Raw genomic sequence first — 16,158 nt, forward strand, 5'->3', positions numbered from 1 at the left:
AGAAATGACATGGAGACGTGTGTGTGTGTGCCCGAGTGCGTGCATGCACGAGAGAGACGATGCCTGGGCTATCCTCCTAGTTCTCTCCCGTAGCTTTTTTTTTTTTTTTTTTTTTTGAGACGGAGTCTTGCTCTGTCACCCAGGCTGGAGTGCAGTGGTGTGATCTCTGCTCACTGCAAGCTCCGCCTCCCGGGTTCACGCCATTCTCCTGCCTCAGCCTCCCGAGTAGCTGGGACAACAGGCGCCCGCCAGCATGCCCGGCTAATTTTTTTGTATTTTTTGTAGAGATGGGGTTTCACCATGTTAGCCAGGATGGTCTCAAACTCCTGACCTCATGATCCGCCCATCTCGGTCTCCCAAAGTGCTGGGATTACAGGCGTGAGCCACCGCGCCCGGCCTTTCCCATAGGTTTTATGAGGCATTCATTTCTGTATCTTTATAAAAGCCCCCTGCCCTGCCCCTTTTCTGAGTAGATTTTTGTTAACTGCAACCCAAGATCTCTCTCGCAAACAATTCTGGACACACTGTGGATAATACTGTGGCTTGCAAGTTTCTTTCCAACAGGATTTACCTCGCCAACTCTGTTCCTGCAAAGCTTTGCCACCAGCCTTCAGGCTGCACATACACCTGGGGCAAGAGGGCTGGGTGGCTAGTCGCGTTTCAGCTCTGCCACTCACTACATGACCCTCAGTTTCCTCATCTGCCAAATAGGGATGAATATCGATCCTGCCTTCCTCAGAGGGCACAGAGGAGATTCTGGGAGGATTTCAATGGAAGAGTCTGTTAGGACCATCACTTAAGCTCTTTTCACCTTAAGATGGATTTAAAAATCACCTCCTGAGGCCTGTGACAGTGGCTGACGGGAGCCTCAAACGTGTTTTGAGACTCTGCATTCAAGATTGTTTCAGGGCAAGAAAGGGTAAGTCAGTCCCATACCAGCCCACAAAGTAAATATTGGTCCAAATGCGCAGGGAAAAAGAAAACAGACAGCAAACTCAAAAGCCTTCCCCCCTAAACAACCCTTACTTTATATTCCTTTTCATTTGATTTTCAATAAAATTGCTGACTGTGGATGGTTTCCAAATGCCAGTGCCCTGAGCCGGTGTGGAGTTGGCTGTCAGAGTTGGAGCCAGGGAGTTTGTTAAAGAGTCCCAGGTCCCCAGGTCTCCAGCCCCAGGGCTGCCAGGAGCATGGGATGGGAAGCACCACGGAAGGGGCTTTGTTCTCTTTATGAAATGACAAATGATGGGGCAGCAGAAGGCAGCCAGGACCGCTGACCTGGGAATGGGGAATGTGAAATGCACAGATTCCACCTGAGATATTTGGAACCACGTGCCTCACCCTTAGAATGAAAAGGCAGGGGTAGAAGCCGGTCATTTAAATAGCCACACCCAGGTGTGAATGAACTCAGGCCATCCTGGGGTGTCTGCTTCAGGAAACTGCAAGCCTCGGCTCTAGGAAGCCCCCTGCCCACTCCCACACAACCTCAGTCTAAGTTTAAATATACGGTCCTCAGGAAGGCCTCTCCTGGAGCTTGGACTGGGAGTGAAGACGTCCCTGTGAAATATGCTCAGCTCAGTTCAGGGGCCTTTGTCCTCCAAACACTGGGCACAAAGTTATTATTTAATCATTATGTGTATTTACTTAAAAAAAAAAAAAAGAGGCCAGGGGCGGTGGCTCATGTCTAAAATCCCAGCACTTTGGGAGGCTGAGGTGGGAGGATCACTTGAGCCTGGGAAGTGGAGGTTGCAGTGAACTGAGATGGTGCCACTGCACTACAGCCTGGACCACAGAGCAAGACCCGGTCTCCAAAAAAAAAAAGCCCAAGACTGTAAGCCAGGCAGGCAGGCAGGGATCTTTATGTCTTCATTGGTCTAACTCTGTGTTTCTCAGCCTTTCTTTCACTATCAACCTCGCCCCCTGAGAATTCTTAGAGGTTTTTTCCCCTAGCCCCTTTTACAGATAGCAGTGTGTGTGTGTGTGTGTGTGTGTGTGTGCGCGCGCGCGTGTGTGTGTCCACATCTATGTAGATATGTCTATTGCTTTATACATAGAAAGGATGAATTTTTGGCCAGGCGCGGGGGCTCATGCCTGTAATCCCTCCACCTTGGAAGGGTGGACCTGAGGTCAGGAGTTCCAGACTACCCTGGCCAATATAGTGAAACCCCGTCTCTACTAAAAATACAAAAGTTAGCCGGGCGTGGTGGTGCATACCTGTAGTCCCAGCTACTCGGGAGGCTGAGGCAGGAGAATCGCTTGAACCTGGGAGGTGGAGGTTGCAGTGAGCCGAAATTGCACCACTGCACTCTAGCCTGGGCAACAGAGCAAGACTCTGTCTCAAAAAAAAAAAAAGAAAGAATGAATTTTTGCCCCCTCGGGGGTGATGCTGCCCTCACTGAGGATGCATCATCCAACCTTAACACCTGGACAGCCCTGCCACGTTGCTGACTCTTAATATCTGTTGTGCGAATGAGGGCCGGGGCAGCCTCTCTTTTTGTTCGCCCTTCTCTCCCCAGTGCTAAGCACCGTAGGTGGCCTGGGCTAGGTCCTCAGTAAGTACTTGTTAACTGGAAGATTTTCCTTTTTAGCATATAGCCCACGAACAAAAGACTGTTGGCCAAAATGAAAAAAAAAAAAAAATCAGTGAATGGTATTTTGGAAGACAGAAAACAAAAACCCATAGGGCCTTGAAAAGAAAGGCACAAATCCAGTTCTGAAGCTTGTTAGGGATCGACACTTTTTTTATGAGCAAACAAGCCTGAAAGAGTAGATTTTCCACGTCGCATCTTCCTCAGGGTGGTCATGATGACTCCATCACCTTAAGGACTCGAAGCACACTATAGAGGACGGAGACCCCAAGCTACGTATTTCAAGGAACCTGGAGGAAACTTTTTTTTTTTGAGACGGAGTCTCGCTGTGTCCCCAGGCTGGAGTGCAGTGGCGCAATCTCGGCTCACTGCAAGCTCCGCCTCCCAGGTTCACACCATTCTCCTGCCTCAGCCTCCCGAGTAGCTGGGACTACAGGCGCCCGCCACCATGCCCGGCTAATTTTTTGTATTTTTAGTAAAGACGGGGTTTCACCGTGTTAGCCAGGATGGTCTCGATCTCCTGACCTCATGATCCGCCCGCCTCGGCCTCCCAAAGTGCTGGGATTACAGGCGTGAGCCACCACGCCTGGCCTGGAGGAAACCTTTTTGCACCAAGGAGGTCCAAGCCATCAAACCCCTTTGCCTTTTGCATCAAAGAAAAATGGATTTTTTTTCTCAAGCTGTGGCTGGAGGGCTGGATAAATGGGAAGATCACTCTGTTCTTAGGCGAAGCACCATCTGCCCCCATTCTGTTAAGCCTGAAATTCCAGGGAGCTTCACATCTAAGAGCACCACAATATCCCTACATCCAGGGCCCATCCTAATGTCAACACTGTCATTTTACATCTCCACATCATTCTTAGCCAATACCTGGCAGCAGGGCAGTGTCTGCCTGCTCCAGTCTCTCCAAGTGTGTGGATGAGTAAGCAACAGGCCTCCCCTTCATTCCCACTTTGCAGGTGGCAAAAGTCTCAGGTCTAGGGGGACCCTGGGGACACTCTCTACTCTCCTAACACCCAGAGCAGCAGCAGCCACCTTCTGTCCTAGGACAATGGTGTCAGTTAAGAAGAGGCTTCTATTTTCCAAAAATGTCCCTTGCATAGAATATCTTCAGTTTTTCCAATGACAATTTTGTTGTCTCAGAATAACTGTGGCCTTTTATCAAACTTGTTAAATAAGCCTTTCTTATTCAACCAAAATGTGTTTTGCTTTCAAGCTTCCTGATAGCTTGCCTCTACTTTCTGCAAAGCAGGAGTGTGGATTGGATCAATTCCAGTTCCAGGGCTGATTTGTGAATGGCAATGATTCAACATGTTTAAGATTTTATAGACTTGATTAAAAAAGAGTGTTCAGCCAGGCGCGGTGGCTCACTCCTGTAATCCCAGTGCTTTGGGAGGCCGAGGCAGGCAGATTACAAGGTCAGAAGATCGAGACTATCCTGGCTAATACAGTGAAACCACAGAACTAGCCACTGCACTCCAGCCTGGGCAACAGAGTGAGACTCCGTCTCAAGCAAAACAAAACAAAACAAAACAACAAAAAAAGAGAATTCTACAGGATGCTCTTTCTGCTCACCTGGGAATTTGAGTTCTGCATCCTGTTCTTCACCATCTCTACAAATACTCGTCTCTTCAATACAGAAAGAATAAGAACAAAATCTAGCTTAGATTCCTCTTTGCCTTTTGCATCAAAGAAAAATGGATTTTTCTCCACTTTTAGATGCTACCCATTTGGAACGCTGGGCCTTCCCAGGGACAGCATTCCAAACAGGTAGCATCCGAAAACTGAGAAAAATCCATTTTCTCAACGAGAAGGGGGCACAGCTTTTGGGAGCCACAGTGCCCCATCTTGCTGAGTCTCTTGGGGGTCTCTGTTCTAGATTCCAGCAGAGGTGGAGGCTGCTCAACCCAGGGCCTGTGAGGAACAATGCTCTTCTCGGAGGACACGTCTGTTTTAACTGGAGGCAGCGCCTCCCAGAGCAGGTGGAAGGGGCTGCAGATGCTCGGTGGTTCACACCTCGGCATCCCAATGGCTCACGGATGGTGGGGCCCATGATGGTTGAACTCCCTTCAGGGGGCCTGTTTGAATGTCATCGTCACCCAGAATCTGAAGCTTGCTATTTCCCTGGGGTTTGGTTTACAGTTGCTGACCCTGGAGTCCCCAAGATGTGGCACCTCAGCGACAGTTCCCTGAAGAAAGAGCAGCCCCAGATACTGGGGACACCTCAGGGAGGGAGGGAGCTGGGCCCCCCTCTCAGAGATCCCCAACCTTCCATGGGGGTCACCAACCTCATGCCTACAGGGGCCAGGAAGTCAAAGAAGGCAGTGAGATGGAGATGGCAGCAAACCCAGGGGCCGGGGTCCTTTCTAAGGGGCTGGAAGCTGGTGGCGTGTGGGACTGTGGGCCTAGTGTCACCAGCAGATCCAAGTTTCCCAAAGAAGCCAGAAATCTGGAGTATTCTCTTAAAGTGCCTTTTTTTTTTTTTTGAGACAGAGTCTTACTCTGTCACCCAGGCTGGAGTGCAGTGGTGCGATCTCGGCTCACTGCAACCTTTGCCTCTCAGGTTCAAGCAATTCTCCTGCCTCAGCCTCCCAATAGCTTGGATTACAGGCACCTGCCACCACACCCAGCTAATTTTTGTATTTTTAGTAGCGATGAGGTTTCACCATGTTGGCCAGGCTGGTCTGGAACTCCTGACCTCAAGTGATCAGCCTGCCTCGTCCTCCCAAAGTGCTGGAATTACAGGCGTGAGCCACCATGCCCTGCCAAAAGCACCTTATTCTGAAATGGACCAAATGAGGCATAGCCGTGGGCTGCTATCTGGTGACGTCTGCCTCAGGGCTGCCCTGCCTGGCATCTAGCTGGTGCTCAGTGGATTGCTGGTGGGTTGCCGGATAAAATACAGGATACCCAGTTACATTTGAATTTCAGAATGAAAACAAATACTTTGTTTTAAGTATAACTATGTCCCATGCAATATTTGGAACATACTTAACACTAAATCACTATTTGTTATTTATCTGAAATTCAAATGTAACTGGGTATCTTGTTTTATTTTTTTCCTTTAAATCTGGCAACCCCATTTGGCATTCCCCAGATCCACGGGGACAGTGAGTCAAGCTGTCTTTTAGGATAGGGGCATAGGTGCTCGTAAGTCTCCACTGTTCTCCCAAAGCAACAGTCTGCGAAGAATCGTGGCCTGTATTTAGCTGACAGTTGCCCTCTAGAAGGCCTGGAGCCTGCAGCCACTAAACATTTATCACAAAGTTAGTGAGAGGAACAAATTCAGCAGAGAGCCATCATTTCAGATATTGTCAAGCAATGGTTTTAAACCTTTCTTCCCTCCTTTCTCTTCCAGCAGGTTTTTTTTTTTTTTTTTTTTTTTTTTTGAGACAGGTTCTTCCTCTGTTGCTCAGGCTAGAGTTCAGCGGCATGCTTATGTGGCTCATCGCAACCTTGAAATCCTGGGCTCAAGAGATTGTCCCACCTCAGCCTCCTGAGTAGCTGGGACTACAGGTGCACGCCACCATGGCTGGCTAATTTTTTGTGCTTTTGTAGAGCCAGGATTTTGCCATGTTGCCCAGGCTGGTCTTGAACTCCTGGGTTGAAGCCATCCGGCTGTCTCGGCCTCCCAAAATTCTGGGATTACAGGCGTGCCAGTAGGATTCTTTACCCACACAAAATCCTTTGAGCAACTTGGTATGTAAAACATCTGCTCTGGTGGAAACAAGATGTGAGGGTGTTGGGACTCATACCCTTCCACGGGGCACAAGGGCTCCAGGAATCCCAGGTGGAACACTGCTCCACAATCCATCCCTGGATTAAGTCTGCTCAGTGGACACCTGAGCACTGGAGAGCAGAGCCCAGCCCTGTACAGATCTGCTTTTACTGAACTTTACTGGATTCAGTGGGATGTGATGACATCGATCTGTCTCAAGAGCTGTTCTCAGCCACGGCTCAGCCCACGTCACCCCACGAAGGCTGTTCTTAAAGATGCTGCTCTTTACGTCACACACCGTCCCCTCTAGGGGGAAAGTCCAGCAAGGTCTTTGTTCTAAGAGCACTTGCGAGCATCCATCCATTGTATCTCATGGACACTGTGAACTGTGACCAAGTTGGTTTCCCATTTCTCGTTGGCTGCCAGGAAGGTCGGAGTAAAACAGGGCTCCCCTTGGCGGGGGTAGAAGTGCTTATGCGAGGCACTTTCACCCTCATTCCTGGCTCTGTTTTGTAGCCACTCCCACCTTCTTTCACCCCCCTCATTTCATTCTTAGGACAGGGATTCCTGAAGCTCCTCACTCCTCCCTTCTTTCTTCTCTTAGGACCTTGCCTCCAAGTCCCCAAGTTACTTAGTGGCCTAGGATGGCTGCTCCATGAGCTAAAGCTGTGCTGGAATATCCCCTCTGCCTTCTCACCTTAATGGACAGACGGGGCTGGACGCGTGCTTGTCTCTTAGGTCATCCGTTCAAACTGCAGGCAGGTGGGGCAGGGGCTGGGGAGGGAAGGGAGGGAGGGAGGTGGGGCAGGGCCTGGGGAGGGAAGGGAGGGAGGGAGGTGGGGCAGGGGCTGGGGAGGGAAGGGAGGGAGGGAGGGAGGTTGGGCAGGGACTGGGGAGGGAAGGGAAGGAGGGAGGGAGGGAGGGAGATGGGGCAGGGGCTGGGGAGGGAAGGGAAGGAGGGAGGGAGGGAGGGAGGTGGGGCAGGGGCTGGGGAGGGGAGGGAGGGAGGGAGGGAGGGAGGTGGGGCAGGGGCTGGGGAGGGGAGGGAGGGAGGTGGGGCAGGGGCTGGGGAGGGGAGGGAGGGAGGGAGGTGGGGCAGGGGCTGGGGAGGGAAGGGAAGGAGGGAGGTGTGCAGTGCTCCTTGGGCAGCGCATGCAGGCAATTGCACGCCATGAGCTCTTACCCCCAGTTGAGACTGTCTCTACTCTGTGTCTGCAACATCAGAACACCTCCCATACCTGCCTGTCTTTCTCTTTGAAGGCACAGTTGCAAAGTGTCGATTCTTTTGCGTTTCTCGGTTCGTGCTCCTTTACACTTTCCTGAGTGAAAAGTATCAGGTTAGCAAGAGAGTGCTAACCTTAGTGTGTCCTTACCTGTTCCAATCTGGGACAGGCCTCTGAGGTTTCTAGGAGATGCTGGGACTCACTGAGATAGGTGGGCAGAAGATAGGGGATCACTGCGGGGGAGTCTTTTTCTTTTTTATTCGAGACAGGATCTCACTCTGTCACACAGGCTGGAGTGCAGTGGCACAACCATGGCTCACTGTAGCCTCGACCTCTCAGGCTCAAGCAGTCCTCCCACCTCAGCCTCCCAAGTAGCTGCGACTACAGGCATGTGCCACCACACCCAGCTAATTTTTTTAACTTTTAGTAGAGACGGGTTTTTGCCACATTGCCAGACTGGTCACCAACTCATGGGCTCAAGCCATGCTCCTACATCACCCTCCCAAAGTGCTGGGATTACAGGTGTGAGTCACCACACCCAACTAATTTTTTTGTTTTTTGTAGAGATGGGGGTCGTGCTATGTTGCCCAGGCTGGTCTCAAACTCCTGGCCTCAAGTCATCCTTCTGCCTCGGCCTCCCAAAGTGTTAGGATTAGAGGCGTGAGCCACCACACCCAGCCTGGTGTCTTTTTCTTGAGCCATCTTCTATCCATACACTGCACCACTCTAGCCACATTTTACTTTTCCATTCTGGTGAGGGCGCAAGGTTACCACCCCCAAACCCCCATCCCATTCTCATCCCACACATCTACCAATTTCTACTTTTTGGTCAAAAACACATAGTGGCGCTGAGGAAACCAGGATCCTGAAAATACCTGGGCCCAAGAAAATCTTGGGAAATAGTGAGTTAAATAAAATACTACTGATATGATGATGTACAAAACAGTACTGATATGATGGCTGAGTGTGGTGGCTCATGCCTACAATCCCAGCACTTTGGGAGGCCAAGATGGGCAGATCACTTGAGCCCAGGAGTTCCAGATCAGCCTGGGCAACATGGTAAAACTCTCTACTAAAAAATACAAAGTTTACTCTCTACTAAAAAAAATACAAAAATAAGCCGGGCGTAGTGGCGGGTGCCTTGTAATCCCAGCTACTTGGGAGGCTGAGGTGGGAGGATCATTTGAGCCTGGGAGGCAGAGGTTGCAGTGAGCCGAGATTGTGCCACCGCACTCCAGCCTGGGCAACTGAGCGAGACTCTGTCGCAAACAAACAAACAAACAAACAAAAAGAAAGAAAAGAAAAAGAGAAAAGAGCACGATTGAGAGGTCATGTTTGCTAAGAGTTTTATATGCGTGCCTTCAAGGGATTGACTCCTGTGGGTTAGGCACATTTTCATTTTCATCTTAAAGATGAGGAACTTGAGCTCATAATGCAGAGGCAAGGTTAGGGGCTCCAGCCCAGCTGAGACTGCGCGGCAAAGCTGTGGCCAAGCCCCTTGGGGAGGGTTTGATTGGCTGGAGCCTGGAAGGGGAGCTGGGCTGCTCCCCAGCCAGAAGCAGCTAGTGCATTTCAGTGGTTCTCACACTCAAGTCCTAACAAAGGCCAAAGAACGGGCTTGCATCCTTCTCCAAGAGCAACTTCTGTGCATTTAAAATGTTCCTATTGAAAATCCCAGTCTTAGCCCATTCACGAAAAGTGTCAGCTGTTTCTTGGCTGTAGCCCTAGCTGTATTCACTAAATAGAAAAGACAGCTTTACAAAGGCGCTGCCGGCTCTAGGAGGACCCGGGAAAAAGTCTCAGGGTCTGCAGGACTCGCCAGCGGGCAGGAAGCTCATTGAAAGCGATGCAGGCACTGCCCCCGCCCCCGAGTGGCCTTTTCTCTTCCCCACAGTAACCGAGTAACTGAGCTTGCTCTGTGACAGGCTCTGCCGGCATCACACCATTTAACCACCCCACGAAGCAGGTCCTGTTGTTACCGTTATTGATGCTGTTGTTGAGAAACCTGCGACAGAGGTAAAGTCATCTACTGAGGCTCACTCAGGGACAGAGGTGGGCTTGAACCCTAAGCCCTATCTGTTGGACTCCAAGTCTGCCTCTTATCTCGGAGAAACTCTGCCGCCTTGTTTAGTGATGTGGGAAGTGGACTAGATTGGGCACAGCCTGGGCCATTGTCACTGTCACACTGTCACTGCAGGGAGCTGTGGACCCAGGGCATCCCAGAGTCAGGAGGCTGATGACCACGAGGTTCTCTGTGAATGACCAGCACTGAGGTTTTCCCCAACATTTTATGTCAGGTCTGATTTGCACAGCCAGAGGTATTAGTATAGAACTATGCCTTTTTTCCTGTTTTAAAAGAGACAAGGTCTTGCTGTGTTGCCCAGGCTGGAGGGCAGTGGCACGATCATAGCTTACTGCAGCCCCAAACTACTAGGCTCAATTGATCCTCCTGCCTTAGCCTCCCAAGTAGCTGAGATTACAGGTGTGTGGTGCCATACCTGGCTAATTTGTTTATTTTTATTTTTAGAGGTGGTGTCTTGCTATGTTGCCCAGGCTGGTCTCAAATGATCCTCCTGCCTCAGCCTCCCAAAGTTCTGATATTACAGACATGAGCTACCCTGCCCAGCTGGAAGTATGACTTAGGACTCTGGGAAGTTCTGCTCCGTGAAGAGATGTTCAAGTGTTAAAACTACAGTGGTTGTGTGTGTCGGAGGCGGGTAGTTCTGAAACTCAAGGTGAGTAATTTCGTTTCCCAGAGGCTCAACTGTTCCATCTTTATGAAGGGGCGTTGAGATTTTATACAGGAGACTTGGAAAAAAATCGACTGTTTGTGAAAATGTTAGGTGTGAAACTTAAAGGAATTCTACTTTCCTTTAACTTTCATTTAATGAAAATATACTCCTAGGAAGCAGCTGCTGCCCAAACAGATGTATACAGGTTCCCTTTCGAGTCTTGCACCACTGAAAAAAAACTGTTTTCTCTGATGTTGTCAAATTCTTGAACAGCAAGCAAAAAAAAAAAAAAAGACTTTCCCCCCTTTTTTTCCCCTTGACAAACAGGAGTTTCTGATGACATGTTAGTCACAAACCTTAAATGCAAACTGAGCCTGGGGATGAACCCCGAGAGAAATGGTGATGGAGTAGGTGGGGTGCATCCTGGAAAGGAATGGGGTGGATGAGTGGATGGGCTGGGAGGGCAGGGATCGGAGGTCGCTGAGGTCCCGTTTCTGTAGCTGAGTAGCCGGGTGACACTGCCCTCCGACCTCCTCAGTTTCCCCTCTCAGTGGGCAGACGCCCGGCAGCCCTCCTCGCAGGCTGATGTGAGGTGAGGGTGGGCCGTGCCCTGTGGGGTGCATCTGACAGCAAGTGCTCCTTACATAATACCATCAGCCTTGCTGTGATCGTGGCTCTACTTCCTATCAAATCTTTCCTTATGTTGTGAATTCCATGAATTTGAAAGTTCCCAGCTCCAGCTGGGGACGCTGACACAGGTTTGGCTTGGCCGCTTGGGACCTTCCTCCTCCCGCTCCGTGGAAGGCTGGCCAGCCCGCATTGTGTGTGCGTAGGGAGGCCATGAATAATGCATGTGGACTGATTATGTAAATCTGCAGGTTTTCTTTCATTTTCAGCCAGTGCATGACAATGGGCTTTTTAGGGCCCTCTGCCATCCCACTCTGTGGTCTGGTGTCTCTGCTGTGGGCCTGGCCTGCCAAGCCCTGGGGGACACCGCCTCAGGAAGGAGCGAACTCTCCTGTGGGTACATCAAAGGACATCTCAGGACTCTGTTGCTGCCCAGATCTCCCTGGCATGGCACAGCGTGAAAGGAAACCGTCCTCTGCCCGAGGCAACCCCAAGACATGTGCAGATGGGGGCCTGTGATGTTTAATTCAGAGTGGTGAGTGTGGAAAGGCCACGTCCAGAGCAGGGCGCTGCCTTCATTTTTGGGGGCTGCAAGCCAGGGAGCCTGTGTGTGGTCTGCAAGGTTTGTGGGATGAAGGCCAGGCCTCTGCAAGGAGCTCCCCTGGTTGGTGGAGGGGGCACCCTTCTCTGGGGGTTTGGCTCTCTCTGAGCTCAGGCAGGCAACACACACAAACACACACACATAGCGTCACACACAGGCAAACCCTCATGCACATGGTACACATGTGCACACACACACACACGAGAATACACACACACATAAAAGCTGACAGTTACAAGGAGGGGACTCACGGCCAACCCTGCAGACAGCAGGAGAACCAGGGTCAGAGGGATCTGGGGTCAGGTCCCAGCCCTCCTTACCAGCCACTGTGTGCACTTGGGCGCCTCTTAACTCTCTGAGGCGCAGTTTCCTCATCTGTAAAATAGGGATCATCATACCAGGCAGGGCTATTAGAGGCATTAATAAGCCCTATCACGGCTGCAAAGCTCAGATGAACCCAGTCCCTGACCTGGAGACAGTCATGAAGAGACAGTGACCGTGGTTCTTTCCCTGACTTGCCTAACCCCAGCCTTGGGATCTGTTCCACCTTAGGCAAGAGTGAAGGAAAGGGAGAGTCTGGCTCTATTTAGGGGTCACTGTTCCAGTGCCTTGTGGGCTGCAGGAGTGGATGATGAATATGTCAACTGCAAAGCAGACAGGAAAGCCCCTCTGCCAGCTTTCAGGGAGCTTTGGAAGCTGCCTGGGTGCTGCTCATGTGTGACTTGCTTTGGGGAAACTTTCCAGTGTGTAGACCCTACTGGGTCTGAGGCAGGACTCACCCAGGAGACCACCTGCATGGGTCATGGGCAGCATGGGTCATGGGCAGCATGGGGAAGGCAGTGTCCACCGGCTGGCGCCAGGCCCTGGGCAGGTGCTTCAGAGACGGGACAAGCACCCTCACCATCCGAAAGCACTTGGCTCCTGAGGTATGACGACAGCGAGAGTGGACAGCAGATAGCGAGGAACGCCTGCATTCTTTCATCCTCACCATCTGCCTGCGAGGCAGGGGCTGGAAGCTCCCATTTACTAATGAGGAAAGCAAGGCTCAGAGAGGCAAAGAGATCTGCACAAGGTCGCACAGTTAATAAGTGCGGGGATTTGAGCCCAGGACCGGCTGACTCCTGTACCATGCTACAGATGAGATACCAGGGTGTGTGCGAGCGCGCGCGTGTGTGTGTGGTGGGAGGGGGACCCATTTTCGCTGGGTCACCAGCCTGAGACTGGAATCTCGGTTTCTCAAGCCAGTGCTATTTCCAACTCTGTGCCAGGGAGCAAATCTCATCCTCACACCTTTCCTCTGCGGCTCCTTCAGCCAGGAATGTCCACCCTCTCGTCCCTTTGGTGCACAAACTCCAGCTCTCCTTTGCAGTCACTGGCGGTATTGTGGCTTTGGCAGGCCCTCACTGCATGTTCTAACCAGGCTGAGTGCCCTTCCTGGACTGCACAGCCTCGACACCCTTCAGCTATGAAATCCACCTGAAGTCAGCTCTCTGTTCCACACTAAGGGATATGTTCTTCGAGGACATCCATCTGCCCATCCACCTGTATACTCCTCAGTCCATCTATTCTTCCACCTGTCCATCAATCAACCTGTCTGTCCTTCCACCCATCTGTTCACCAAATATTTACTGGGTGTCTACCGCGTGCCAGGCACTCAGAATAGTGAATCCAAATCTCCACTCTCTGAGAGCTTATGTATCCCTAGCACCTGGCAGATTGATATAAATATGAATAACAACCACCATTAAAAAAAATACAGATGAGCACCATGAGTCTCAGAGAGGTTAAGAAACCTATCTAAGGTCACATAGTAAGTGGTTGAGCTCTGGTCTAAATCTAGGTCTGTCGGATGCAAAAGCTATCCAGTCGCCTCCCTTTGCATCCATCCCTGTGTTCTGTGCTACCTGGATCCTCCAGGGACCACCCTTGGCCATTGCTAATGGGAGCTGCAGGGCAGCCTGGGAGGTTCTGCCCTGGGCAGCAGCGCCTCACCTTCTGCTGCCGGACGGCCCTGTTGATCCTCTTCTCCTGGCACAGCTGGTGCTCCATGCGCTCCAGGGCCTCCTTCAGCAGGGCCTTCTCTTCGGCCTCTTTGTAGATATCATCCTCCAGCTTTGCCACCTGCGACTGGTACATCTCAACGGACACTTTGCTCCGCCTGCGTGCACAGGAGAGATGGCGTCTGTTTTTCCCTTATCTTTCCCAATCATCATCAATGTGCCAGACCCGGAAGTCTCTCAAAATACATCCACAGTGGGGGCTCACTCAGGAGTGTCATCACAAGCAGGAGAGCATGACGAAGATTTGGGGTACAGAGAGCAGAACGAGCCATTCATCAGCCGAATGTGTGTAGCGGGAGGGGATAAAGGATGTGCTACCAGCCCCTCCTGACTTCCTGGGGAGTGGGGAACTGCGACTCTTGAAAATATGACAGAGCCCTCAATGCTACACAACTGGGAAACCGTAAGTCAAGGGTCACAAGAGGTGCAGCTTGCACAGAAAATAGTTCACAGAATGGGGAAACCGTGCACTTCTGCAGCCGTGATCTTGGGGACAGAATTCCCTCTACCAGGCCTAGTCAGTGCCCTCCCTGTTCCCCTTCTGACATTGCAGGTATTCCACACTCGGGTCTCTGTCCTCCTGTCCCAGACCTAGGGGTCTGCTGCTAGGCTGAGTTTAGCCAGGAGAAGGGAGGCCCGGGCCTTTCTGTGGGGACGTGTGGGTGCCGAGGTACCTGAGCTGTTCAACGTCCTTTTCATATCCTCTCAACAGCTCCTCTTTCCTCCCCAGCTGGTTCTTGAGTTGGGTGATCTTATCAAACACCAGGTCGAGGTCCCTTTGTCGAAGCTGGTTGACCTTCTCCCTCTCCTGGCGGGAGAGGTATTTCATGGACACGTGGCCTGACATATTCTTGATGTTCATGAGACTTCCAAGGGTTTTGCTCATATCCAGGTACTACAAGGAAAACGTTCGCGCATAAGAGGCATTACCCGAGGCCGCTGGTGGCCGCTTTAAGGAGGCCAATGTCTAATTCTGTTTCATTCACTTTCTGCAATTGCAGAGAACATGCACATGCTTTGAAAGGAGTGCAACTGGGGCTTTCAGCATGACTTTCCTTTCTCCCACATCCATTTACGCTATGCCTTTTTTGAGAACCGGGGGTGAAAAATGACAACAGATATAAACACTTCATTCTAACCACCCAGTTTTTCAAGGAATTTGGCTATGCGATTCCTGACCCATGCTGGGATAGTAGGTAGGTCTTGCAGAGTTATTAGAGTAACTAACTAGGCATGTGAGGTTGATATTTAAACTATCCTGCGTTCAACACTGACTGCAGGGGACCCAGGCTTTGGACAGGAGCAGGTTGGATGCTGGATGTACGTACCAGCTTTTCACTGAGCTCTAAAGCCTCAGCCACATCCATCTTCCCTGACTTCTCCATGGCTGAGCCGAAACTTGCGTTGCAAAGGCCATTCTGAGGCTGAAATCAGAAAGAAATGAAAGGCCTCTCTTGACATTCCATTATGACTTTCTATGACTGGAAGCTAAAGCACTGTGTGATTACCGAAGATTAACTCAAGAGAGTTGATTTTCAGTCCGCGTCCTGATCATTCCGTCTGATTCCTTTGTCAACTGCTTTCTTATAATTGTATTCCCACCCTTCAGAGAATGACTCTGTCTTTGAAGTCTCTGTAATTATACATCACTTGTCTTGTTCTTTGATCACCTCCTGTCTTCCCTCTAGAACAGTGGTTCTCAATTGGGGTGGTTTTGTCCCCTCCCCTGGGCCATTTGGCAGTGTTTGGACACATTTTTGATTGTCACAACGGCAGGCGGGGAGTGCTACTAGCATCTAGGGGGTAGAGAGCAAAGACGCTACTAGACATCCACACATCCCCCCACAAACCACGCCACATTGTGGGGCCCTAAAATATCAACAGTGCTAAGGCCTGGAAACACTGGTCCAGACGAGAGTGCCATAGAAGCAGGGATGGTGTTGCTGTTTGCTCACTCTCCCCGTCCTTGTGCCCAGCATGGCGCCTGGCACAGAGTGGGCATGTTTGTCAAATGAATGAATGCAGGTTAAATAGAAAATATCCCCCCTCCTTTTATTAAAGGAATGCCATTTTCATGCAGCAGAAACTGGACGCTCACTTCCAACCCTTTCCAGAGATGATGCAGATGGTGGGTGAGCATCACTTCAGTGTGGGGAAAAGCAAGAGAGATCAGATTGTTACTGTGTCTGTGTAGAAAGAAGTAGACACGGGAGACTCCATTTTGTTCTGTACTAAGACAAATTCTTCTGCCTTGAGATTCTGTGACCTTACCCCCAACCCCGTGCTCTCTGAAACATGTGCTGTGTCAAACTCAGGGTTAAATGGATTAAGGGCTGTGCAAGATGTGCTTTGTTAAACAAATGCTTGAAGGCAGCATGCTCCTTAAGAGTCATCACCACTCCCTAATCTCAAGTACCCAGGGACACAAACACTGCGGAAGGCCGCAGGGACCTCTGCCTAGGAAAGCCAGGTATTGTCCAGGGTTTCTCCCCATGTGATAGTCTGAAATATGGCCTCGTGGGAAGGGAAAGACCTGACCGTCCCCCAGCCCGACACCCGTAAAGGGTCTGTGCTGAGGAGGATTAGTATAAGAGGAAGGCATGCCTCTT

General features: G+C 50.8%; 1 protein-coding gene across 19 annotated transcripts in view; it reads right to left on the reverse strand.

Annotated features, from left to right (window-relative positions):
- Positions 1-16,158, reverse strand: part of FHAD1 (forkhead associated phosphopeptide binding domain 1) — a 154,460-nt gene that overhangs the window by 4,881 nt on the left and 133,421 nt on the right. For 9 of the 19 annotated variants that reach the window (XM_019018836.4, XM_055385079.2, XM_055385072.2 and 6 more), the window contains 5 exons: positions 14,878-14,973; positions 14,224-14,444; positions 13,482-13,647; positions 7,545-7,625; positions 4,164-4,217 (listed from right to left, as the gene is read on the reverse strand). In XM_019018836.4, the coding sequence (XP_018874381.4) occupies positions 4,164-4,217; positions 7,545-7,625; positions 13,482-13,647; positions 14,224-14,444; positions 14,878-14,973 (618 nt within the window). Of the gene's footprint in view, positions 1-4,163; positions 4,218-7,003; positions 7,081-7,544; positions 7,626-13,481; positions 13,648-14,223; positions 14,445-14,877; positions 14,974-16,158 lie in introns of those variants that run through there. The other 10 variants (XM_055385077.2, XM_055385060.2, XM_055385075.2 and 7 more) reach the window with 4 other exon arrangements.

Source organism: Gorilla gorilla, chromosome 1 (assembly GCF_029281585.2).
Source record: "Gorilla gorilla gorilla isolate KB3781 chromosome 1, NHGRI_mGorGor1-v2.1_pri, whole genome shotgun sequence".
In the NCBI taxonomy this organism is placed as follows: domain Eukaryota; kingdom Metazoa; phylum Chordata; class Mammalia; order Primates; family Hominidae; genus Gorilla; species Gorilla gorilla.